This window comes from Centrocercus urophasianus, unplaced genomic scaffold (genome assembly GCF_019232065.1).
Source record: "Centrocercus urophasianus isolate 14NV4802_14NV808 unplaced genomic scaffold, USGS_Curo_1.0 seq_32, whole genome shotgun sequence".
In the NCBI taxonomy this organism is placed as follows: Eukaryota; Metazoa; Chordata; class Aves; order Galliformes; family Phasianidae; genus Centrocercus; species Centrocercus urophasianus.
In genome coordinates, this window is record NW_024884889.1 from 7,973,184 (window position 1) to 7,998,464 (window position 25,281).

Genomic DNA, 25,281 nt, shown 5'->3' on the forward strand with positions numbered 1-25,281 from the left:
AACCCTGGTATTAGAGCTCTGAAGCTCTAGCAAGTCTGTGCTAAACAATATTAGCTGCAGCTTTCCAGTGTACATAGCAATCAGATTTTCACAGGAACAGCTAGTACTTCCCTGAAGCAAAGCCTAACCTTCTGCCAAGAGAGGCACAAACACAAAGATACACTAGCATTTCTAGTCAAAGAAATATCTGGGTTTAAATACAAGTCGAATAGCAAACTTTTCTTTAACCTTTTTGATATTATTTCCTTGGTTTCAAAACTTAAAAAAAAATTGTGCATTTTCCAACTAGTGTTTTACATTTGAAAAATGTATAAAGCTGTAAATAAAGCATTACAGTGTGAAGCACAATTTGGCCTCAATAGACATTGTGCCATAGTTGGATAGACAGGATGCTCTTCCATCATGGTAGTCTTGTCCTGAGAAGGAGCTGTTTGACTGCTGAGTTTTTTTCCTAATACTGTGCAAGGCTCAGCAGATTTCTGACAATGGCTATACTTCCTAGAGTCTTTATGTAAGAATAAATTATCACCAAATGTTTGCCAAGATGTATTAACTAGTATTATAACAGAAAACACAGGACTTCATTTTATGCTCAGATTTCCAGGCACTACAGAACTCCACTGAACAATATTAAATAAAAATGCTAATTATTGGGGAAAAAAAGGTTTTCTTGTACTAGCAGCACTTGTATTTTGCTGTAGAAACAAAAAATGTAAAATACAGCTTATGTATGTTGAACACTGTCATTCCTACTCTTACCCATGCAGTTTGCCATTAAAATACTTCACCAGCTATTTATATCTTATCCAGCTTAGTCACCCAAATTATTCAGTTATTCAGTTACATATACTTATTCAGTTTAGTCACTTTTTATTACTAATGGCTTATTATTTCATGTATACGATTAAAAGTATGTAAATTTCAGGGGATTTTAACCTTATCCCTGAGGCTGGGGTCATTGAACCACTCCAACAACTTTTTCCCCACTTCCATTGGGCTGGAAAGAAAGGTCCGATATGTCAACAGGAAGTCTTCTATAAATGTTGGGTCTACCACAGAGTGTTCTTCCACCAAATGCATTGTTAACCTTTCCGCTGTTCCCTATAGAGAAATTAAACCTTAATTATTAAAACATATTTTCAACAAATGAAAATTTGTTTTCTTGTAGCATACTGAAGATGAATTATGCTAGAAAGAGCAGTACTGTCGCTATTGACTGATGAGATAAATGTCACAGTTTAACCATTTTTACATGAAATGTTAAAAAAATATTCTGTAATTACGTTTTAGAAAAATCACTTAGTTAATCATGTGCATAACATTTTAAAGATAAAAAAAATAGAATTTTACATCTTTTAATTTCAAAAACATAGTTTTATAATACATATCTCAACTAACCCTTGAGCCTTACTTTCCGATCACAGAATGGCCCGGTTTGGAAGGGACCTCAAGGATCACGAAGCTCCAACCCCCTGCCACACGCAGGGCCACCAACCTCCACATTTAATACCAGCCCAGGCTGCCCAGGGCCCCATCCAACCTGGCCTTGAACACCTCCAGGGACGGGGCATCCATAGCCTCTCTGGGCAGCTGTTCCAGCACCTCATCAATCTCTCTGTAAAGAACTTCTCCCTGACATCCAACCTCAATCTCCCCTCCCTCAACTTCAAACCCTTTCCCCTCGTCCTGCTGTTATCTGCCCTTTCAAAGAGTTGACTCCCCTCCTGTTTGCAGGCTCCCTTTAGGTACTGCAGGCTGCAATGAGGTCACCCAGCAGCCTTCTTTTCTCCAGGCTGAACAAGCCCAGCTCCCTCAGCCTGTCCTCATAGGGAGGTGCTCCAGTCCCCTGATCATCACTGTGGCTCTCCTCTGCACCCTCTCCAACAGCTCCTTGTCTTTCTTGTACTGGGGGCTCCAGACCTGTACACAGCACTGCAGATGGGGCCTCCCAAGACAGAGCAGAGGGGGACAATCACCTCCCTGTCCCTGCTGGCCACTCCTCTTCTGATGGAGCCCAGGATCCCATTTGCTTTCTGAGCTGCAAGCGCGCACTGCTGGCTCACATTCAGCTTTTCATCCACCAGGACCCCCAGGTCCTTCTCTGCAGGGCTGCTCTCAAGGACCGCTCCTTCCAGTCTGTATGGATGCCTGGGATTCCTCCAGCCCAAGTGCAAAACCTTGCCCTTTGCTGTGTTGAACTTCATTAGATTCACCTGGGCTCACCTCTCAAGTCTGTTGGGGTCCCTCTGAATGGCACTCCTTCCTATCTCTGCCAAGTACAGAGGTTTATAAACACAGACCTTTGCAAGACTTTCCCCCCTTTCTGCTCTTACCTTGATGACAATGTGACCTTTTCTTGTTCCGGTGCGATCAAGCTCTCTGTGCTCCTTAACCATCACAATCTCTCCTTCCTCTTCTACCTTCTGCATGTTCTTTTCCACTTGATTGAGGATGCGGCAATAATCTTGCTGAGCTATACAAACAAACTGGAAAGAATCATCACGCACCAGTATTAAAAGGTAAAGTCTTAAAAAAAAAACCCAAACATTTAGACTTACGATGCAAATACTCTATCATCAAAAAGGCAGTTGTTCAAACTGCAGTCAGCCAGATTTGTCTTATCAGCAGTTCAGCTGTAATAAGCAGATGAATACACAGTACTTCCAAAACAATCTTGCAATTAGAGGAGCCCACTGATCAGAGCAAGATGAATTAGCATTACCAGCCATTTTTGTTCAGCAGCTACAACTGCCCTGCTTCTAGAGATGAAGCTCAGCATCCTATAGCTGATATTGTGCCCTTTTGTGTGCTATTTAAAAGGGTAAAAGAGATTGAAAGAAAAACTTTGCTTTTGTTTTTTTTTTCTTTGTGTGTGTGTGTGTGTGTGTGTGTGTGTGTGTGTTTATTACTATTCCAATTATTTTCATTTATTGTTAAAGAAGTCAACCATCAAGAAAATTAACATTTATTCTTTTTCATGAAAGCAACCACGTAAACACATCAATTCTGGACTAGAGCATACTGCAGGAAAAAAAAAGAAAGCTCTGTGATCATCTGCTCAGCCAATACTGAGCACTAGAACAGATATCTTAAGAATATTCCAGCACCTACACTATCTAAATGTGACCACTCACTACAACTTGTAAAAAAATATATATGCTTTACAACTTTTTTTTTTTTTAATATTTGAGATTAAACTGTCTTCTTAAATAAGCCTAGGCCACCAACAGAAAGGAAATTACAGTGTTTGTCTTATTTGACAAGTTGCAAAATCGTTGTGTATGATGGTTTTGGCATGAGATTCCCAGGTAGAATTTCTCTCTCACTCTTCATAATGAATCAACACAACTTTTCTGTTTCCAGTAGTTACCAGGAGCTGAAACAGAGCTACTACAATCTGGATTGCTTGCAGAACACTATTCTAAGATGCCATTTATGTGCTTACTCAAAGTTAGATGGACAACCTAAACCAGGTGATTTCATTAGCATGTTTTCACCTATTTCAAAGGGCATCTCATGAAAGCTAATTAGCCATCAAAAGCAACAAAAATGCTTAATTTACCTACATTAAGTCAGCAAACACTACGTGTCCAGATTGAGCTGGTTATTTTATGCTACAAGAAGTGCACCTTACTACTGACTGCTTGTGTTACAGCAAATGCCAAGACATTTTCCTTCAAAGGCCAGGCTGGCTGACACTACAATATCTACTCTTAAAACCAGAAGACAGAGAGATGTATTCCTGTAAGATTCAGTAGCTGAGTCCAGTGAGGAAGAATGGCTATTATCTACAGAAGTAAAAGAGCTTTTAATGGGTAATGGACCTTGACATTCCACTAAAAGAATGAAACTGAAAAGCAAGGATATATGCAATGGAAAAGAAAAGTGAAGCAATGGATATATGCAGCAGGCTGCTGGGCCTTAAGCTCTAGAGAAAAAGCACATAAACCTCATCATTCAAAACCCTATCATCCCTATCCGGATGAAGAGAATTCAATTTCCAGGACCATGCATACAAACACAGGAGCCATATTTCTCCAGTACTGCACTGGTTATGCACTGCAGATCTTATGCATACGCTCAAATTTAAAATAAGGCTGTGTCTGGTTGTATTACTTCTTTGGTTTTGCTTGTACAATTATACACTCTACCTGGCAGTCATCCACTTTGGTTCTCATCACTCCTTTCATATACTCCTTTTCCATGGTAGGGGAAACTCCAAAGCTGTTTCCCATGCACAGTATCTCTGTTCTTCCATCAGGATACGTCACTTCCACAGATCCATTCAGAATGACTGACCAGGAGTCCAGCTACAAAGTAAATGTTGGAAGGTCGAATCACTTGCCATTGTAATATCATACAATACAGTTACAATCCCTAGGATTTTTTCCTCCCCAAAGGAACAGTCATCTGCATTTATTAACAAGATGCATATACTAGGCTTTAAAACACGGAAATATACTTCCAAAATCAGCTCTAAGAGGCAAGAAGCATTGCATGTGTTATGAAGACCATTTTCTTAAACTTTTATTGAGCAAGAAACACTGCATAAGTACTTACAAAAAGCTTGTTAGGGCAGATCAAGAAGAGGCAGCTTTTACCTGCTCAACATTACTTTAATTTAATTTTTTTTTTTTTTTAAGTCAAAAAACAGGACCTTAACACTGTAGAATCTGGGATGTCTGGTATAACAGGAGAGTCAAAAGTAACGCCCACTGACCTCTTCCCCATCGTTCAGTACAATAGTTCCTGCTCTCTCCACAACTGCAAACACCATTACAGCACAGAGCTCTCTCCTCACTGACATTGTCATGTTGGCAAAAGCAGGCAACTGATGCATGAATTCCAGTAGTTGTTCTGAAGGAGAAAAAGCCCACTGAGTCAAAACAACAAAGCACAGCAAAGACGGTTCTTCAGAAAGATGCCTAAGGCTACTTAAGCTAAAATGCTGCACAATCGTTTCTGTATACTAATAAATCATATACAGAGGCCTGTTGTAATTACTGAGTATTTTGTAGGCATAGACTAGCTGGCCATATCGTCAGTAGAGACCCTGCAAAGTAAAAGTCAGCATAGTGGAAGAATTGTAATGTAATCAAAAGCTTTGAATACAGCCAATGAAGCTAACTGTCCATTCAGCCAGACCAACAACTCCATTAAAACTAAGACAGGCTTATATGAAATGCATTAAAATATTAAGAGAGGAAATTTCACCAAATTGAGCAAGGTCCTTCTAAGTTCATTCCTTCTGCATCCAGTATACACTTAACAGTAATTTGTACATGGTTGTAACTTGAAATGTTCAAAAGGTCCCTTAGGATGGACTGGATAGAACAGGATTAGTGTTGTTCTGTCTTCTGTGTATACTGGAGTTCCACTTGTACTCAGTTATGAGTTTCTCCCATGTTTTGATTTTTCACACAGCTCATAGCTAGATAGAGCTCATTTTTCTCCTTCATAGAGAGTGATTACATGCCCTAAACACGAGATGTTTTTGCATTTATTTTTATCTAAGTGTACTGGAAATAGTCCATCCTTTTCCTCAAGTTTTACTTATGCATAATCCTATGATGGCTGAGGCTGGCAGGGCTGCCATGTCCATCAGTCCCAGTCCCAGCTGCAGCAGGGCCACTCATAGCAGCTGCCCAGACCCATGTCCAGGCAGCTTTGGGAGATCTCCAAGGAAGAAGGGACTCCACAGCCTCTTTGGGCAGCCTGTGCCAGGGCTCCAGCACCTGCATGGTACAGAAGTGCTGCCTGATGTTCTGACAGCACCCCTTATGTTTTGCTTTGTGTCCATTGCCTGCTGGCCTGGCACTGGGTATTGCTGAAAGGAGCTCAGTTCTGTCCTCTTTGCACCCTCCCTTCAGGTATTTGTATGTGTAGAAGAGATCACCCTGAGACTTCTTTTCTCCAGGATGAACAGTTCCAGCTCTTTCAGCCTTTGCTCATATGAGAGATGTTCTAGCCCCTTAATTATCTCATAATCAAACTTAATCATCATTTAGTTATACTCCGATTAAAGAAAAAAAATAAAAAACAAAACCCGAGCCAGTAAAACAAATTCAATTAGAAATGGTAATTACTATAATTCTAGTTATGCATTGCTTTGCTTTCAAGATATTAGTCTGTACATTAACATAGCAAGTTAGTTTTAGTACATTCACATTTATGTGAAAGGTCTTACGCCTCCTTATGCTTAACAAATTAAAGCAAAAATACTTACTTCATAAAGTCCTGTTATCTATTAGAAATAGAACATTGAAACACAGAAGGCTGATTGTTTTCACCCGTGCCATGTGTATTTTCTGCACCTTTGGCTGTACTCATTCACTGTTCTGTATGAGTCAACTAATAATACCAATAACCAACTAACAATAAGAATAAACACTAAGCTTACCAACTACAGAAGCCAAAAACTGAAATCCTCACATTTCAAAGGTACACTTTTTGGTCAAGTCAAAATAGATTTGATAGCGTTTTACTACACTGTAATACTTACCAATGTCATCATCTGTCCTGTCTATTGGGTCCTTCTCCAAGCAATCTCTGACAATATCTCTACTCATCAAAGGATCCGATGCCCTTTCAATGTCTTCTTCATCATCATCATCCTCAGAATCCACTGCTGTCTCTGGCAACCCACTGAGATCCATATCACCAGCTTCACTTTCTGTAGCCTAAATTCAAGTACAAACATTTTTTTTTAAAGTATTCAAATATGCTCGACGCTGCTCCCATTTCCCACTTAGTATACAGACATCAATTCTATCTGATCTCTCAACTGATTTTTATATATACGTATTTTTTATTATTTCTTTTCAAAAGAAATCAACCCCAAAACAATGTTTAAAGAGCTTTCAACATATTTTAATCAGTCATACATAAACAGGATTCAACATACATTATTTACTTAGTATGTCCTGGGGGAACTGAAAGCAATTTATCCCAAGAAATTGTTCCTCAAAATAGACAAAAAATAGATTAAAAAAATACCACCAAAACAGTTAACTTAAAACATTTTATGTTCCTGCCCCAACATTAAATTTTCAGACATCTGTGAATGCAATCTTCTATTGAGAAAGTTTTAAGCTATGGCTTGACAAAGCCAAGTTCTTCAGATGTTGTATGAATGCAAAAAATGCCTCTGTGTCATTAAAAATACTGCATGGGACAAACACGGATACCAAAGCCTGTTTCAATGCTGTGATTTACATTTAAAAACAAAACAAAATATAGGTTGCCCTTTAAACACAGACAAAGTAAGCCAAATTATAAAATTATATTTGCATTTCAATAGAGTTCTTCCATACTTATGCCTGACAAGGCATGGCTGACTTTTGTTACTTTAATGACTTTGCACACAATCTCCTTGCAAGTGACGGCGCGTGGCTGGAGGGGGATCAGACCAGCCAGCAATGCTCCTGAACACTTCAACCCTACAACATAACAACCCATGTTTGCAGCAAGCTTTCACACTATCATCTGCTAACGTGAAAATCATCACAGCAGCACCTAGGCCATATTCACATTATTCTTACTACGCTTTTAAAAGGAGAAAAAAACAATGCTGAGCACCCCTGAAGCAGGATAAAGAAGCCTGTTTTCAGCATATAAAGGAATCACAAGAATGCAATACTGCTAGCAATGCTTTCATTAGCAGTCTTGCTGTGCTTAGCATCAACACTCCCTATGATACATTTGAAGCAGTTGCTCCAACTACTCTTACAAAACACATTTCATCAAAAAAGACTGGTGGAAAAATTAGCCATGATGAGTCAGTAGACTCGCAGCTTATGACACGGATCTGTCAGAATAAATCCCCAGCTGTGACAATTCCAGAGACGGTGTGACTAATTCACATGTTGGTTTTGAAAATCCTCCCTTTACTAACGAGTGCCACTCTTACCTGCTCAGAATAAACTTTCTCAAAAGCAGGATGGGAAGCTGAATACAAAATTAAGCTTAGTCACACAGCGCTAACATACCAGAGGTACTCTGGAATCCAAGAAAATTCCACATATTGTATAAAAAAAACCCAAAACTTGACTGCCCACTTTCAGTTTATTGCTTTAAGATCGAAGCCCTAAGAAAAAAAAGGATGCCATTTAAAAAAACAAAAACAAAACAAAGACAAATTAAATGCAACTTGGTATTCAGAAAATAGCTTAAACATCGTAACTAAAGGATACAAGTATTTCCTGAGGGATGATCACATCTTACAGAGCTAATTAAATCCTTCTAGCAACCAAAATCATTGACAGAAGCAGGAACGGCTGCTTTATCATTCAGATATTTGATACTTATTGATAAGTACAAATCCTTGAAACTCAGAATTGAATACAGCAATCCACAGAGAGCAGCAGTAAAATGTAAGACATCTCAGCATGCAAGAGGGAGATGCACTTCTTCAAGAATCATGTAGTTATCACACAAAAGTCAGCCAAGAAAGAATATGCAGCCTTTGCATGGAGGCACCACGCATTTGCTGCAGAAAACAGTGAAGAACCTCTTCCCACAAATACACCTTCCCAGTTCACACAGGCAAAAGTTTTGCATGAGTTTCGCTGCGTTATGTAGAATAATTGGATATGCCTTCATGTTAGAAGCACACATCCATGTATCTGCTCCAAATAAATTAGTTGCTTAAAGCTTAATAACATTAAATACAACATCAATTGTTCGGTATCCTCTTAACTGCCACACTGAACCTTGTCTCAATCTAGTTCCACCTTTTTACTCCACCATGAGTTAGAACATGCAGTGTCTGCATAGAACTCTTAGTTATGGAAACAACAGCCATACATTTGTGCAAGACTAAAGGAAAATTAGTGAGCTCCATTGGGGATAGGGGCTTCTTTGTACCAAGAGAAAATCCAGAAAACAAGATGCATCTCCTGCAGAGTTTATCCCATGCTCAGTGGTGAGGCTTAAGGATTTCCAAGGCATTTTTCACAAGGATGAAATACATCTCAGCACGCTATACGCTGTCATAGGTACATGTTGTGTCCTTTACTCTCATGCACTCTTTTTACATTTACGTATGAAAAATTGGTTGCAGCTTAAATTCAAGAGAATGTCTCTCCAAAATCGCAATACCAGTAGCGATGAAAATTTTCTGCACGGTTGAAAAGATGTCACAAAAAATTTGCTGAAGCTTCCAAAGGAATCATGCTACAGTGACAGCCTGGGATTTCATTTGTCACATCACCAACAAGAAACTCAGGAGGCTGAGATTCTCAACCTTGAGGCAAAGTGTTATTTCACTTACAATGCATGAAGAGACCTGCCTATTTCTAAGCTGTGCCTATTAAGAGTAATAATGAAGTAATACAAAAATGCTTGCTTCAGTCGCTGCGTCCGAGACCAAAGTAAGTTCTGAATTTAAGTGGTAAAAGTTAATTAAGTAAATATAGTAAATTGATGACAGAAATATGAAAAGTAAAAGCGCACTAAGTTTTCCTCAGATAGCCTCTTGAATGATTTTCGTAGGGAAAAATGTAAATAAAAAGACTGCCATTCTCATTTGGCCCAACTTGGCAGACTGGAGAACGAAGACCTTGTTGGTTTTGTTCGACTGTGAGGAAAGTGATTAAATCCAACTTTTCTGGAGGTAACAGGAACATAAGATGAGAAGGGATGGACAACATGAACCGCTAAGGAAGATGACTGCTTTTACAGTCTGCTTCTCCAACTGATTTGGATATCTGTCAAGAAACAGGTGAGAAGAGGTCAAGGGGACATGTGCTCATTCAACAAATCTGTTTCTATACAATCAAGTAGCTCTACTTCCTTGCTCAATGCCTGCACACACACCAAACACGCACTCTTTACTTTGGTAAAGAAAGAACAGAACAGTTCAGTTCAAGAGAATCATCCTGGAGGTGTTCATGGCCAGGCTGGTTGGGTTTTTGAGAAAACTGGTCTATCAGAAGGTGTCCCAGAACCACGGGCAATATTCAAGATGAGGCCACACCAACCCCAGATGTAGTGGGGTCCTCTTGTGACTGTGGCTGTGACGTGTTTAATGCACACATAAGGGGGAAGAGAATGGAGAAATGTTCCACTTTTTAAGGTGAAAAGAAATACATCAATTTTGATGAATGAATGCCGCTCTGTGACAGAAAAACACAGAATATGTAAACGTGCACGAATAAAACAGTGGAGAAAAATTTTTGTGCAGATCAAAAGTAGGTTCATCCATGCCGTATTTCTAGTTAATACAGTAAACAGACAAGCCTCATTCAACAATATCTCACTTTTTTTTTAATCATTGTCATTATCACAGTCAAAGGGCTAAAAATGATGTATGTTTATCAGCATACATGTAAAACAATGGATGTTTATTAAGTGAAACGATTAATGTTTATTAGCAAAAATATTCCTTTTTTTTTTTACTTTTCAGTGTATAAACTGCGAAACACCAAGGATGCTGACACTACAATATCAATAAACTGCTATGAAATTCAACCCCTACAACTAATTGTAATATGAAAATGTGTGTTATACAATTATTATAATACACATTGCAATCAATTTTAACTACTGCAAAAATACAAATCTTACACAACTTCAAGGCTGTCCAATTATTTTCTTACAACTGCACTGCCAAGAGGGCAAGGGGCCATGAAAATCCTACACAGACCTTGCTTCAAAGAGGACCCGTATCAGACTCATGGGAAAACAAAGCTGACATCTTGACAATATCCTAGAGCTACAGGCATCCTGGGAGGGTCGTGGAAAGGATGTTGCCCACTTCCTTTACTGCAGGGAGAGTTTGGGCAGATGGGAGGGCAATTAGGGCCAACGGGAAGCCCCCAGTATAAGGACAGGATAAGGTAAAGAAAGGCTGACGAAGGAAAGACCGCCAACAACACAATGCCTTCCCAAGAGAGAGAGGGGAAGCCACACATTGACAGGCTTAAATCACACTCTCTGAGCAGGATCATCAGCTGGTGATGAACACGTCAGGGATAGGAAGCATTTAAAAAGCATATAGGAAGAGATACATGACTAAACAGGAGAAGCTGCAACTAACACAAGGCAAAAGCAAAGTACTGTTCTTGGACAACACCAGTCTGCACACAAGCTACCAACACTCTGCATCCCCTTCCTCTGCAGCCACATTACAGTCACTCTTTGAGTCTGATTTCCTAAAATAAAAGTTCTAGCGTTTAATTGCCTTACTGATGGGCACCTGAAATGTATTTTTAGACTTAGGTGAGCCAAAGACAAAGGATTACTTGTTTTATTTTGGTAAATAATTCTTATCTTAAAAAGAAGTTCTTTCATGTGCAACATATGACAAACAAATTTAGTTACAGCATTAATATTTAAAAGGAAATGATCTCAGCTCAACACTGAAAGCATCTACAGATTCAGCTTCATGATTTATTAAAAAAAAAGTCTGAAGAGGCCATGAATGTGTTTTTATTGCTGTTCTTCAAACTATAGGGCTAAAGTACATGTTCTAACATAAAATATTCCACAATAAATGCTCATAGTACTTGATGCCTGCAGGTTATTTTAATAAATTCTTGGGCATTGTGTGAATGTACAGATTACAATAAATCTGTGCCAAGAATTTTTCAGAGGAATTAACTGAAGATTAATTGACCAAATCAGAAAATATTTTTAAGCACTTGACAAAGTGTCCTCTTTCTAATTAGACTTCATTTTTTGTATATTGTAATAGTAAATATTCTCCATGTAAATACTTTAAAAAAAAAAATCAGTAGCTCTCTCTACCATCCTGAAGACTCCATTTTTGTAAACAAAACTTACTACAGGAGTCACGTATCAAATTGGCGACCACAAGAAGCAGTGTCTTCTCATGTTTCTCCCCAGTATAGCCTTTTGATAGATCAGTTCAGATTAAATTTGATTCACCTTTTCAGAAATTGCTATGGTTTCCTATTAGAGGATGTGGCAAGAGCTAAAAATATCAAGAGAAGGATCGAGACTTCCTGAAATTATTTTACCTAATTTTTGTTTTAATATATATTCATAACAAGCATGTGCACCTCAAACATTCTAGACACCCTTAGGATCTGTTTCACGTTAAATGCCTCAAAACTCAAGCTACTCCAAACGAAGAGCACAGGACTTTGCAACAAGGGCCTCCCCCCAGCAGAGTAACAACCTGAAATCTCACCACTCCTAGCACTGGGTCTCCAAAGGGTGGAGAAATGGGATTCATCCCTCAAGGCAGATTCTTCTCACTGAGAATGTTTTCTTTTAAGTATGTTTCAGAGCGTGAAGCCAATCCGTATCAGAACGGATACATCATTCAGAAAAATACTTTACAACATTCTAAATCTTTAATTTTGAAATTCTGATCTAGCTTTTAACCATAATGCCAGCTCAGGGCACTTCTTGTCAACAGATCTCAAAGTTGTATTGAAGTAGCAGCAAAAATCACAGCAGTTGTTCTGCAAATGGCAAAATAGATGCTCAGAAAAGGTGAGGCTGGCATCAGAACCAGAGCTCCTTTGTTGCTTTAAGTCCCACCAGAAAGCCCCGCAGAAGTGCTGCATTGATCTTCGAACTGAAGTTGAGGACATGTCCTCTCCAAAAAAAAAAATCACCAAATGCAAACAAAATTCACAAAGTGGAATCCTGAAACACTGCAAAACACTATTTATCCCTACACTGCTGACTTGAAGGTGACAAACTAAGGAAATACATGTCACCGTGCAACAAGTTACCTGCTGCGTTTTGCAACATCATGTTAAGTGTTAGATAAAATCTTGAAATTATGCTGATTCAAACCAAAATTTGTCTTTTGAAATCTGTTAGACACTTCTTCAGACAAGAACTGACAATACACAGTAATCCAGGCATTGATCCATCAACACTGTCAACACCTCCCAACCGGTGCACTCCAGTCTTACCTGGTAGATATCAGAAAGGCTGCTGCTTCCCGAATCACTTGTGATGCTACATCCTGAGTGACTGGATGAAACGTGGGTCACCTGTGGGTGGAGACTGTCAGTAAGGTGCAGCTTTGTGAAATCTGCAGGAAGCTACAGGTGGAGCAGAAAAAGCATCATTACAATTTGATGCAGACAGACAGACAAATGAATTTAAATCATTTATGTCGCGCTTTACTCTCTGCCAGTACCAACGGTACTAAGAAAACCATTGGGGTCTGAGGATAAAGCATAAAATTTCTACAGTTTTTTTACATTGGTGCAGGGGTCAGCAACGTAATGCAGGCACTGAAATACAAGAACAGATGCAAAGAAAAAAGTCTGAAAACAAATGTGATTGAAGCAATAATTTTTGTGCCAAGACACTCCAGCACTCCAGTTTCTTGCTACATATTTTGAGTAGAATTCAACTTCATGTGAATGTTACACTGCTACAAACATCAATGGTTTCCTTTAGACTAGGATTAACAGTGAGTAAAGCCACAGAATTACAGCAAAGACTGTTCTGGATTTGACCAACTCTTGCTTCCGAAGTAGGCAGGGTGCATTACAGGTAAGTAAAGTAAAATCCAAGCCACTGAACCGCCTGTTCTACTTTGGGTGAAAGAATATGGTGGCAAAAAGGAAACATGGAAAAACCAATACACCAGCCAAGAGCTGCAATCCTGAAATGAGTTTGCAAAGTGCTTTGCTGAAGAATGAAACAAAATGGTGCATTTGATCTTTTAACAAAGATCTGTGACATATACTTTACAATTGCTTTACACACACAGCTCCCATCAAAATCTGTAAGAACTGTAAACCCTACCGGATTGCAGAAAGGAAAGATTGATGAATAAACCTTTAAATGCTATTTCTCCTCTCCCCAAAAAGCTTTCATTCCCTTGATCACTAATAAAAATATGCTAAACTATCAGTTTGACATGCAACAAATGCTTCAATAATTGGGGAAAACAAACAAACAAAAACAAACAAGCAAAACCCCTTTGTTCATTTTTTAATGCTTCCACTCAGACAAGGAAGATGCACATCTCAACAGAGTAACAATGCAGAGTTGTCCACCCACATCAGTTATTAATGCAACCTTGGCACAACCACCATTTGCCTTGGATGGAAACGGAATTAAGAGCTCATCCAACATTAATACAGGATAAGTCAATCAGTAGGAAAGGTTAGGCAGAAAGTCAGCTGTAAGTCATAAGAACGGCTGTGCTTCAGAAAATGACTGGCTCGATACAGTTAGAGGTACTGCAAGGTTTTTAAGGCTGCTCACAGTACGTGCCCTGAAAGAACCCTGACTTCAGGATGTGTGGTGAAACCACAGGCAGCCAGAAACCTCAGTCACATTTTGACTGACTGGCACTTCCTATTCCAATCTGTTGATCCTGCTACTGCCTTTTTCATTCCTTCAGTTTGAATCAGCACAAAACTACAGAGGGTGTGCTGATATTCAGGCCATTGTATTCATTTCTGATCACAATTCATAGAATCATCTTAGAATCACAAGGTTGGAAATGACCTGTAAGATCATCTGGTCCAACAGTCTTCTCCTCACCACTGCTACCATAAACTAAACCATATCACACAGCTCCTCATCCAGGTGCCTCTTGAATTCCGATCATTCTAAAAATCAGAATATATTCTATACATAGGATGTGGAGGAAGTGAACCTCCATGGTTTTTATGACACGTCACTGAACGTTCCACTTGGTTCTGAAAATACAATCCCTAGAATTAAAGTATTCCAGGGATATTTGCAAATCCTATATATTATTTTAACACATGGACACATGTCGCCTAACGATAACTCACAAAATAGTATAAGATTTTGAAAGATTTTTCAAGTCTCTCAATACTATTTTGAAAGATTTTTATTTCAGGAAGTAGCAACTGTTTCAATTACAAATAAACTAACTCCAAAGGAAGCTGATTATCGGCAGACTTGAGTTCAGCCAAACACATTTGTTTTTCACAGTGCCCTTCAAACGTCTCCAAGTCACTAATAATTGCATTTATTTTTAATCAATGCAATAACAATTCTTTTAAACCTTACATCAAAGCAAAGCCAGTTAGTACGTTTAGAAGAAAAAGAAGCCCATCTTTGTTTAGCATAATGACTGCAATTAGAGTTTTAAGTGGATCTTTGTTTTGCTCCTACATAGGGGATAGAAGAGGCAGGAGATTGCACCGCAACTGATAAAAAACAAGGCAAATTAAAAGCAAGCCTTCTGAATTCTAGCTGCAGACAATCAGCTGAACGTCTGGTGACTACTGGTCTCAGAACAGCTCCCAGAGTCAAAGCCATGCCGCATGTGATGGGCTTGCCAAGTGGTGACAGCAGCAGATCAGAAGCAGGCATTTTACTTAGGGCAGCCCAGCCAGTCACTTTGATCTTAATCAAATAGGACTATTCACAAGCAGGAAGCACATGCTCACATCTTTGCAGAATACTCCATCACTGTGCAACATGCCCAAAAGCGACACCCAGTTCAACTGCCCTACCCCCAAACAAGTTAAGGTGAGAAGCTGTGTGAGAGAGGAAATAAAAGACAGTGTAGAGGTTGAAACATTTCAATTGCGAGCTCAACAAAGAGTGCGTGAGAAGTGCAAAGCGCATGCATTTCTGTCTTAGTCACACACTCCTCTTTAAATTATCTAACAGACAGAGCTGCACACCATGGGGAAAAGCAAAGGTACTGCTGACAACAAAAAAAGCATGCCTCTAAATCTCTGAGATAAGATTTGACAGCCCTTTCTATTGCAGAGGATGACATCGGGTAAACAGTTTTCAGTAAGCAGCGCAAGAATACAACGCAGCTTTCACCACCCTGAGCAGTGCCAGCAACCTGCACAAAGCTGGCTGGCCCAAACCAGGGCATTCAGACTTAATTTCCTACTTGCAGCAAAAAAAGAGAACTTGATTCGAAAATAACATCAGGAATCTCCGCTGTTACACCCAGTCAAGAAATGACTAAGAACATCAATCCCTGCCTTTGCAAGGCTTGACTGCTATGGATCTATTTGTAGCATTCTGGAATATCTCTTTCTTGTGAAATTTAAGCACTCATGCTTGTTTTCAACTAGCATTCCATTCAACAGCTTTAAGACTGCCTTTAGCATTTAGAGTAAGGGTTGCCTTGTAGCACTGTAAGTGCATAAAGGCTACATACAGCACTTGTCCTCTGGATCCTACCATAATATGAGAAAACCTAAGGGCACATTGCTCTCTCCATGCAGCATCAACTATGAGGGACTTGAGGCATTACCAAAGCTATCAGAGCCAAAGGGCACCTTGTGCATCCTTCTCTGCATTTCTGTTAAAACATGGCTAGTTTTAAGGAATCCTTCAAAGTAACAAGGGGAGAAATGCAACTTGTGTATTCTGTATAATAATCCCTGCAACAACACCAAACTACAGCTCTGCTGAAGCCAGCAACTTACAGTGACTCTGAACTTTGTTTCAGACACTCGCAGTCACAGCATCAGGATGAATTAGCAGATGGAGCAAAAACATGGCAGACTAATTTACAAAAATAAATGCATGATTCATTCTTCAGTAAATATAAGTTTAAAATATGACATGGACGCTATATTAAATAATTAACAGCCACGACAAGGAGTAGGTAACTGTCCTGCTAACCAATTTTCAGGGACACGTTTGGGATGTGAAAAATACTACAGTATAACGCAGCTGGGAAAAGAAAGTTTAAAACAGTGCCCACAGTTGCAGCTCTTGGAAAGCGTGCATGTATAGAGGAACACATTTCAGTGGTTTCCATGCACAGAGATAAAACGGAGGAGAAAGGATCTGGGAACTTCAAGCATTTACTGCTTGAAAATAATAAAACAAAGGAAAAAAAAACAATTCTGGGAAACTTTCTTAAGGACAAGCTGTATCTCCATGTTGAAACATGCATATCCTAAACCATATCATAACTGTCTATCTTAAAAGCAGCGTTTTATTACTTCCACCCTCAGAATGAGTCACCATTCCATGCATGCAAAGCTAACAATTACTTTGCTCTGAATGTTTTCCTCCTATTTTAGGAACATCATGACTTTCTCCTATTCTCCAGCACGCCTTTCTGTCTAACAAGAGGCCATGACTACGTGCCACTGCAGGGACTGTGCCAGGTTCATCCTCCTCCTTATCAAGCACTTGAGCTCGTTGGGTTCACCCTACTGAACAAACCAGTACAGAACTGCAGAGGCTGGAAGGAACCTCAGGTAATTAGGCAACCCGAGGTAGGCAAAGCAAGCATGGAGGACATAAGACAACACAAAATATCTCCTCTATGACATGCTTACAATTTCTGACCTTAAATAAATACAAACATTAATTCTTTAGCCTCTAAACACATGCATCTCTGCACTTGTAGCACCTGTTGCCAAACAAAATAATGTAAAGACACTGTAGTGCTATGAAATACACTAATTCTTGTAATTACATGCTGTTACTAAATGCATATCTCAAGCCTTCTTACTAATGAGAGAATAATAAACACCATCATATACAATAAATACTATGACTTAGTCTTTCCCATTTTCCTCTACTGAAAACAGAAGTTATACTGTATTGTGGTCTAGCTTACAAACCCAGCATTCTTTATATTCCTACCAATACAGTAACATCTTATTTGGCTATTTGATGCAAACACTTAATTTTCTATTAAATATTTGTAAACGTGCTTACGCTTTTTCTTTTCATACACTCACATTTGTCATATCTAATGACTGAAGTAAGAAACATTTCTACTGATGTTAAGTATTCATCAGCACGCTGTTTGTGTGCTATTTCAACACAATTCTTTCTCAAATCAAGAGAGACATCAAGGAAAACAATTTTTTATGGTTCAGTAATTGAAAACACAGCAGTCAATGTAAGTAATTACAGAATAATAAAGTAACTTCTATTGATTCTGCCTAAGGACGTGATGCAAGCTGACATGTCCAGCACAGAGTTAAATTGAAAAAAAAAAAAAAAAGAGTTCAAGCTACACGCAGTTCAAATTTGGATGCAATTCCCACAGAAGCAAGATTTCCTTTTATGTAGGGGTGGGATGGAAAATCTCAAGTATCTATGTATTTTCTCTGCTAACTTGAGCAAGAGAAGAGTTAAATGATAAAAAGGGAAGAAACAAGAACCTTCTGAGTTGAACGATGAATTTTGTGCACTGTTCACTTTATGCAAAAGTAGCTCACGCACCCTGAATCCAGATATTTCCCCCACTCAAACAGACATCTTTGTGTGAAGTGGTGACTCAAAGCTCATGCAGACTTATTCTTAACAACATTCTTCATCTCGAGTACAACATTTGAGACGTAATGCACGTTCTGAAGATACTGCATTTGTGCAACCTGTTAAGCAGACTGTTTACATGCAAAGCCCATGACAGAAACGCTCTAACAGCAGAAAGCAACACAGACCTGCAAGGACTTTGTCAGGCAAGCTCGTCAGAATTTTCCTGCACTAATACTTTTCTGTAAGTACTCCCCCATAAAACCATTCAGGGGCTTAGTGCAATGCAATGTGCCCTGCTGGTCTCATGGAGAGAATGAGCAAGATGTAGCACATGTGGGAACTTCATTTTGTTTCCCTTACAAAACACACAACGCCTGCCACTTAATGTACATCTCATAGCTCTCAGCAGCTAATCCTATGAGCGTTTAACGCATCGAACATAATTATCCCTTGCTTGGAGGACTATTGACTTCTGCACAGGGACAGAGGTGGTGAAATGTAAATGGGTGTCAGGGGAATGGAGAAAAGCTCTCAGGGACAATCCTTTTCAAAAGAGATGTACAAAATGGATCACTAACACATGCTTATGCTTCTTTAACTTAACTGCCTTATCTGCTGTAGAACCAGGTCTGGAAGACCAGCCTTTTTTTTGTCAGCTTTAGTGCCATGGATTCAACATAATGTTCTACATTCAAGCATCTTCTGCAGGAAACTTCACGTAAGCATTATTCCTTTGGCAAACAAATTTACTGGCATCAACTCAAATAACATATGAGAAAAGAAAAAGAGTATCACACAGATATTATAGTGACCGTGAATCAAGAATACAAACCAGCAAAAAGCGTAGTGGATTTGAACTAAAACATATTGAACTGAGGATATAAGTCTCCAAAGCTCCTGGTCAGGTTTCTGAGACACAAAGCGTTATAATATACTCTACCCAGCAGCAACAATTCTGCTGTCTGAAGCAGCAGTTCTGCAAGATCAGAGTATTCCAACTTAGAAGTTTACTCAGAAGTTTATTCAGAATTCTGTCTCGCTCAGAAGCGTAACTTCTTCATTCGGCAACAAAAGATAATTTGGTACTTCTAAAATGCTGGCTCTGTTGTTTTTAATGTTGGAGCAGTTCTGCCCAGAGAATCAAAATAAAGAACGTATTCCTCAACTGCTGACTGTGGATAGAGATGCACATAGAGACAACTCTTTGAACCTCAGCTGCACACAAGACACAAGTCCTGCCCTCTCACACCATCTAGGTCATGTTGCCTCACCTTGTCTTAGCAACCACGTTGATTTTGCAGAGAATAACCACCATAATTCAGGCCCTGTGCACATTCTTTTAATCTACCTCACAGAGAAGACGTGCAATTCTGTCTGCATCTGCAGCTCAACTGCTGCAAGACTTTTGCTCTATCTGCCAACATTCTCTCGCAAGCAGCAGAGCTGAAGTGAAACACTGCAGAATGAAGGAGGCAGGATTTGCAGGTCTTACTCCATTAATAGCATTGGATATTTCATATTGGTCAATTCTTTCTGTTTTAAAAAGCATCTGAAGTCTACATAAGGTTCTACTCCTTGTCACACTGTGAACTAATGCTCAGATGGTAAAAAGCAAGATCTCTGTTCCAGCATTTCAGCCTTGCACACGAGTAATGCTGCATCAGACAGCTTGTAATTACCCTCAGCAAGCATTCCTATTTGCAATCCTGGAGTCTGTGCTGTGTACAGCCCACAGCTACCTGCAAGCTAACAGCTTCCCTCAAACACTGACTAAAACTGGGAAGATACTGCAGAAATAATGGAAACTCACAGACAAAGAGGCCTCAGCTACAACTGCAGACCACTGTGTTGCATCCCAATTTTCATCTGGAATATCTTGAAGATGAAAGAGTAGAAAAGAAGTAAAAAAACAATAATAAATAATCACTCTAATACTACAGTGTTTTAATCATCTCCCTTAAAGAAATGCACTGTCTCAACAAAAACCATACTGCTCTGTAGGTAAAATGGTAGAGAATGGTACCTGTGACCATCAAGCAAAAGACTCTAAACATGTCACTAAACTCAGTAGCCTAGACAATGGTTAAGGTAGGTCACACAGCCATAAGTATCCTACTTTCAGGAATACAAACACTTCTGCATTGCTGTGAGCTCAGTTGATAATTCTGAAAAGAGGTCACCTAGTGACCAACTGCTCTGTCCAGTTAATGAGCCACTTCACTTCAGCAAAAGCTCCTGTTATTTAATTGCAGTAGATGTGGAGGACAAAATTAATAAAGCCTGGCTTTGCAGAGATTTGTCTCCTGGGAATAATTGATCTCCATACTAATCTAATACATGTTCCAGTTGATGGTATTTCTAAATACTTGGTCTCGTGGCTGCTTTGTTGTTTCATTTGCAAATGTCTGTTGCTGAACTAGAAACTAAATAGCCTACTTCCTGTAGTTTTGGAGATCTGTAAATGCTAAACTCTTTGACCTGCTATGAGCACTTGTGGAAGAGGAAGGATCAGACAGCATGGTTACCAATTCTGCTTCCATAGGAAATCAGAAAAAGATTTACGTTTAAAATTGTAAAAATAAAAAAGGTTCAAGAATAGTGTAAGTGTGTATATATATGTGTACAGGAAATGTGAATTCAAACATTTTCAAAGAAAATGTTTTAAATCCTGCACTATGTTTTCATAAATGATGGGATGCACAAGTACACCTTGTATTCAGACTCAGCGTAGGTCTGCTAAGCAGCACTCTAAAATGCCAGGGCCAGCAGAGCTAAAAACTGAAGGAACCTATAGACAGACCTTATTTCTGGCTTTAAAACATGACTGAGGTGCTTTGAAAACTACTGCAGAAAAGAGTCTTGATCAAAACTAAAAACATACGCTGTGTATGCAATGTCAAGTGTTGAAGATTTCATCAGAAGGGCTTTCCTACACCTTGTGTTGATTTTGTTTCACACCCAATCACAGACATAAACTAAGGCCAAACCAAGCAGTAAATCTTTCCAAGCGGGGTGTAAAAAGCATAGAAATTGATAGAGGTGGGGATGCATCACAAACAATCCTGCTGGTACAGCAAGAAGGGATATGGATGGCACAAAGGATGGGCAGGACACGACCATGAGAGCAACGCGATGCCTACGTGGAGCTAAGGGCTGGTCAGTGTGCTGTATGAAAGATGCAAGGTCAGGCAATTAGAGAAAAACCAAACAAAACAATCACAGCCTAGGAATTTATCTGTCACAAATGATCATGAAAACAATTCCAGCCAGTTAACTGATTAGGTGACTGAACTGTTTAAGGTGATGCAGCAGAAAAGGAACCCAATGAGATCACTGCATGCATCATCCAGAAACACATTAGTTTGGGGCTCTTATCCTTGGCTCCAGGAGAGATTTTCCCTGAAAGCTTGCACACATTCCCAGCTGTGCGTTTTCAATAAAGGTGAACTTAAAGTCACACATTTGAAGAGATGCAAAGAACTACCAAAATTATCATAGGAAGTAGTTTGAGAAGGTGTATAAAGCACCTTCTAGCATCAGCTGAGAAAGCATATTATCACTACCAAGAAATAGGAAGCACAAAATGAAGCATTTACAGTAAAAATGCAATGCAAGCGCAAAACGAGCAAAAAGATGAAAGAAAGTTGTTGCCTAGCGAAACACAGATTCTCAAAACCACACTGGACAGGAGCTGTGGTAGAGATTTCAAACTGAAGCTAGAGGAAGTCCTGAGCATGCTGTGCAACCCACTGCATAAAGCCAGTGACCCAGAAAATCCCTTCTAGGTCCATGTAATCTGTCCAAGCAGAAAAAGCAGCAGCCAGCTTCGTTTTTCTCACTTTCACTGAGAAATAGACTAAGCAAAGGAGGAAAAACTCACAAGAGTCAACACGATTAAAGTTACATTTTAGATTTTAACTACTTGCAGTTTCTCAGTAAAGACTTGTATTCTCTAAACTTGCAAGGAAAAATTATTTTTAAAAATATAGATACGTAAAGAGTTTCTATGTAAACCGAAGATTTCAAACTCACATGGAGTTACATCTCTATAAAATACCAAATAAAAATACATCTGATGAAATAGACATGAGAATTCAGAAGTTACATGGTGGAGGTTTCTTTCTGCAGCTTTTTCTTTGCTTTGCTTTTCAAAATTACTATCTGTGGCCATATCAACACCACTACTGGAGTTTTAACTAAGGGATTATATTTGCTTACTACAGTACAGCTCATGAGAAAAAGAATTTCTAAGATGGCTTTGCTTTTCTATAACTTAGGGTATAGGAGGAAAACATACAATTCTTCCACTCCTGCTGGTTTCCACGTGCTTACTCTGCCACAGAGGCTTATTTTATTTTCCTCACTCATCAATACAACGTTCACACTTCTACCTCACCTTCAAAGTAACTGAAGAACTGTAATACTGCAAGATGCATACCTCAGTACACAAATAAGTGAAGGACTACTAAGCCTTTTTAATAAGAATATTATGCTTGTAGTGTTTTTTAAGACAGAGCAGAAATGTGTATTCCCAGAGTTGTATTTTGGAGATTCCTACTCGCATAAAGCGAGCATTCCTAAACAAAGAATGGAAACAAAATTTTACTAATTGCTTGGAAGAATGAGAGGCAAATAATTTTGCTTCAAAAAGGAAAAAAATGAGGATGCTCTTACTTGAAGATTTCTAAAAGAAAGGTTACTGCAGCACATACTAAAGTAAAAAGAGAATCCCTTTGAGATTAATGTACAGAGAGTAAGAAGGTTTCATATTTGCATTGTGAAATTAGTACATATAATGTCTCAAGGTTTTTCTGGCAGTGTAAAAATAGCACAGCAGCTAGATGACAGATTATTTTTAAATAAGCTTCTCTCTTTCGGCATGGTTAATGCTGAAAAATCCTAACATAATGTTTTTACCTTACCACTGATTCTTAATGCTACACCAACCTGCTAGTCAAACAGCTTCATTACTTACTTTTATTGCTCAGAAATTATAACAGTACTTATGTTATGGCAATATAATGGCAGAGAATGCTGCAGCAATGCTTGCAGCTTTATTACCTACGCGTTGCTTATGCTTTCCTTCTGATGGTATCCAAAGAAAATAATGAAAATGTTTCACACTGACACGAACATTTAGGACTGTGTATGGTAACATGCCATCCTAATACCCCTGGAGTATCTGTTCTGTAAGCACAGAACGAAGTTTGAAGTTCTTTAAATAACTGTGACTATTTGATTTAAATGGACAGAAGTCCTCCTTGCACGTGATCATACAGAAGAAGGAAAAAAAACACTCTTTTTCTTCCTTTTGGAGAACCTCCAGGTAAGTATAAGCGTTCCACTAAATTCAGCATCCCTGTGCAGAGATGCTTGAGTTTATTTACGCAACTCAATGCAGACCTTCTTGTACATTAACAGTACGTCCACTGACTTCTGAATCAACCTGCAGGTTTACTTTACAGCCAAAGTGTTATTCAATATACTAATATCAAATGCTAAGTTCAATAGCCCAGCCTTGTCATAACCTAACGTTGCCAAATACCCACACAAACACATTCACAACATAATGGTTTCCCAAAAATCTTTATCAATGCAGCTAAAAGGAACTACGTGGCACCTGCTAAAAACCAGAACCTCTTTAGAGCAAGGAAATACTCAACTGAAGGATCGTGTTAGTCTGCAAAAAATGCTGACATTCAGATGTGGCTTCTAGAAATCTATTTGTGTCTGTACAGCAATGCACACAAACTTCAGATCAGCTCTTGTACTCCTTTCTTAGCATGAAAGCAGCATACTAATAAATAAAAAACATCAATCCATGTAGCAACATATATTCAACTGATACCACAAACAATTTCACTGATGCCTATTTAGGAAGAGACGTTTTAGATTGCCAAACTGCAGAAAAATAGTAAATATAGCAATAAATTAGAAATTTGAGAGAAATGCATTTAGAATCATGGAATCACCAGTGCTGGAAGACATACCTCCAAGACCATCTAGTCCAACTGTCCACCTGCTACCAATATCTTGCCCCTAAGCCACATTAGTAAATTTAATCTTTGTTTTTTTCTCCCACTGAGCAGAAGATTAGCTACAGAGACCTATAATGCATGTGTGCACATCCCTTGTTTCATTAGGCCACCTTGTGATAAAGAGAGAATTTGAGAGCCAAATTCTAACCACTGATTGCTGACAGTATCCAAACTGTCTTGGCTAAGCCATAGACCTTTCAGTCATTTGCTATATTAACTGTGTTATCTTTGCATGCCTAAGTGATAAAATCCCAGCTCCACTCAAGAAAACATCACATTGCTCTAACACAGGAATTCATAAATTCAGTTTTCCCAAAGTACCATCCCCACAGAAGTAATAATAACACACAATAATAATGGAAGTGTCAGGTGTGGGAGTGACATTTATCTACCTAAACAACCTCTTCCTTCAGCAGGAAGAGACAGGTAAGTAGATTTTCTGTATACTATGCTGACATGCACGGCACTGTTCAACAAACCAATGCTTTAGTATCCATTTATTTAGGAATACCAGCTGTATTCGGGAATCTTGGAAACTGCTAAATGAATTATCTGAAATCCTTATAAAACTAGGAAGCAAAAATATTTGTTAGCAATTAAAAGAACATATTCTTTGGAATCAAGCAAGATCAAACAGAATAGAATCCCTGGAGGCAGACAATAAAAAGCAATTGCAGAAGTTATACACCAGCAGGTGCATACACACAGTATACAGACTCCTACAGTAATTAGCAGAAACAAATAGTTTTCATTTTAGTTTGTGTTTTGTTCAGCTGCAACACTTAAGATTTTGTTAAATATATATATATATACTCTTCATAGTTGCCATGAAAAAAAAAAGCAGTGGGACACAATTTCCAGACAGAGTTAATTATTCAAGTTACACATTACAAAGGCTCTTAGGTCATTAAATGCATTCGTTTTCCTTTTCCTCATGGTTCCTCTGCAGCAAGGATTTGAAGGGAAGGAACAAACAAACGATTTTTATCTTTCAAATAAGAATCTGTCAAATAAGAACTTCTCTATCTTCAACTTCTTCAAAGGCCAAAAGACCCAGCTAACAATCCAC

General features: G+C 38.8%; 1 protein-coding gene across 4 annotated transcripts in view; it reads right to left on the reverse strand.

Moving 5' to 3' along the window:
- RAPGEF2 (Rap guanine nucleotide exchange factor 2) overlaps window positions 1-25,281 on the reverse strand; it is a 160,618-nt gene that overhangs the window by 31,417 nt on the left and 103,920 nt on the right. For 3 of the 4 annotated variants that reach the window (XM_042829793.1, XM_042829790.1, XM_042829792.1), the window contains 6 exons: window positions 12,894-13,025; window positions 6,503-6,680; window positions 4,721-4,857; window positions 4,152-4,310; window positions 2,334-2,486; window positions 937-1,101 (listed from right to left, as the gene is read on the reverse strand). In XM_042829793.1, coding sequence (XP_042685727.1) covers window positions 937-1,101; window positions 2,334-2,486; window positions 4,152-4,310; window positions 4,721-4,857; window positions 6,503-6,680; window positions 12,894-13,025 — 924 coding nt within the window. The remainder of the gene's footprint in view (window positions 1-936; window positions 1,102-2,333; window positions 2,487-4,151; window positions 4,311-4,720; window positions 4,858-6,502; window positions 6,681-12,893; window positions 13,026-25,281) is intronic. The other variant, XM_042829791.1, reaches the window with a different exon arrangement.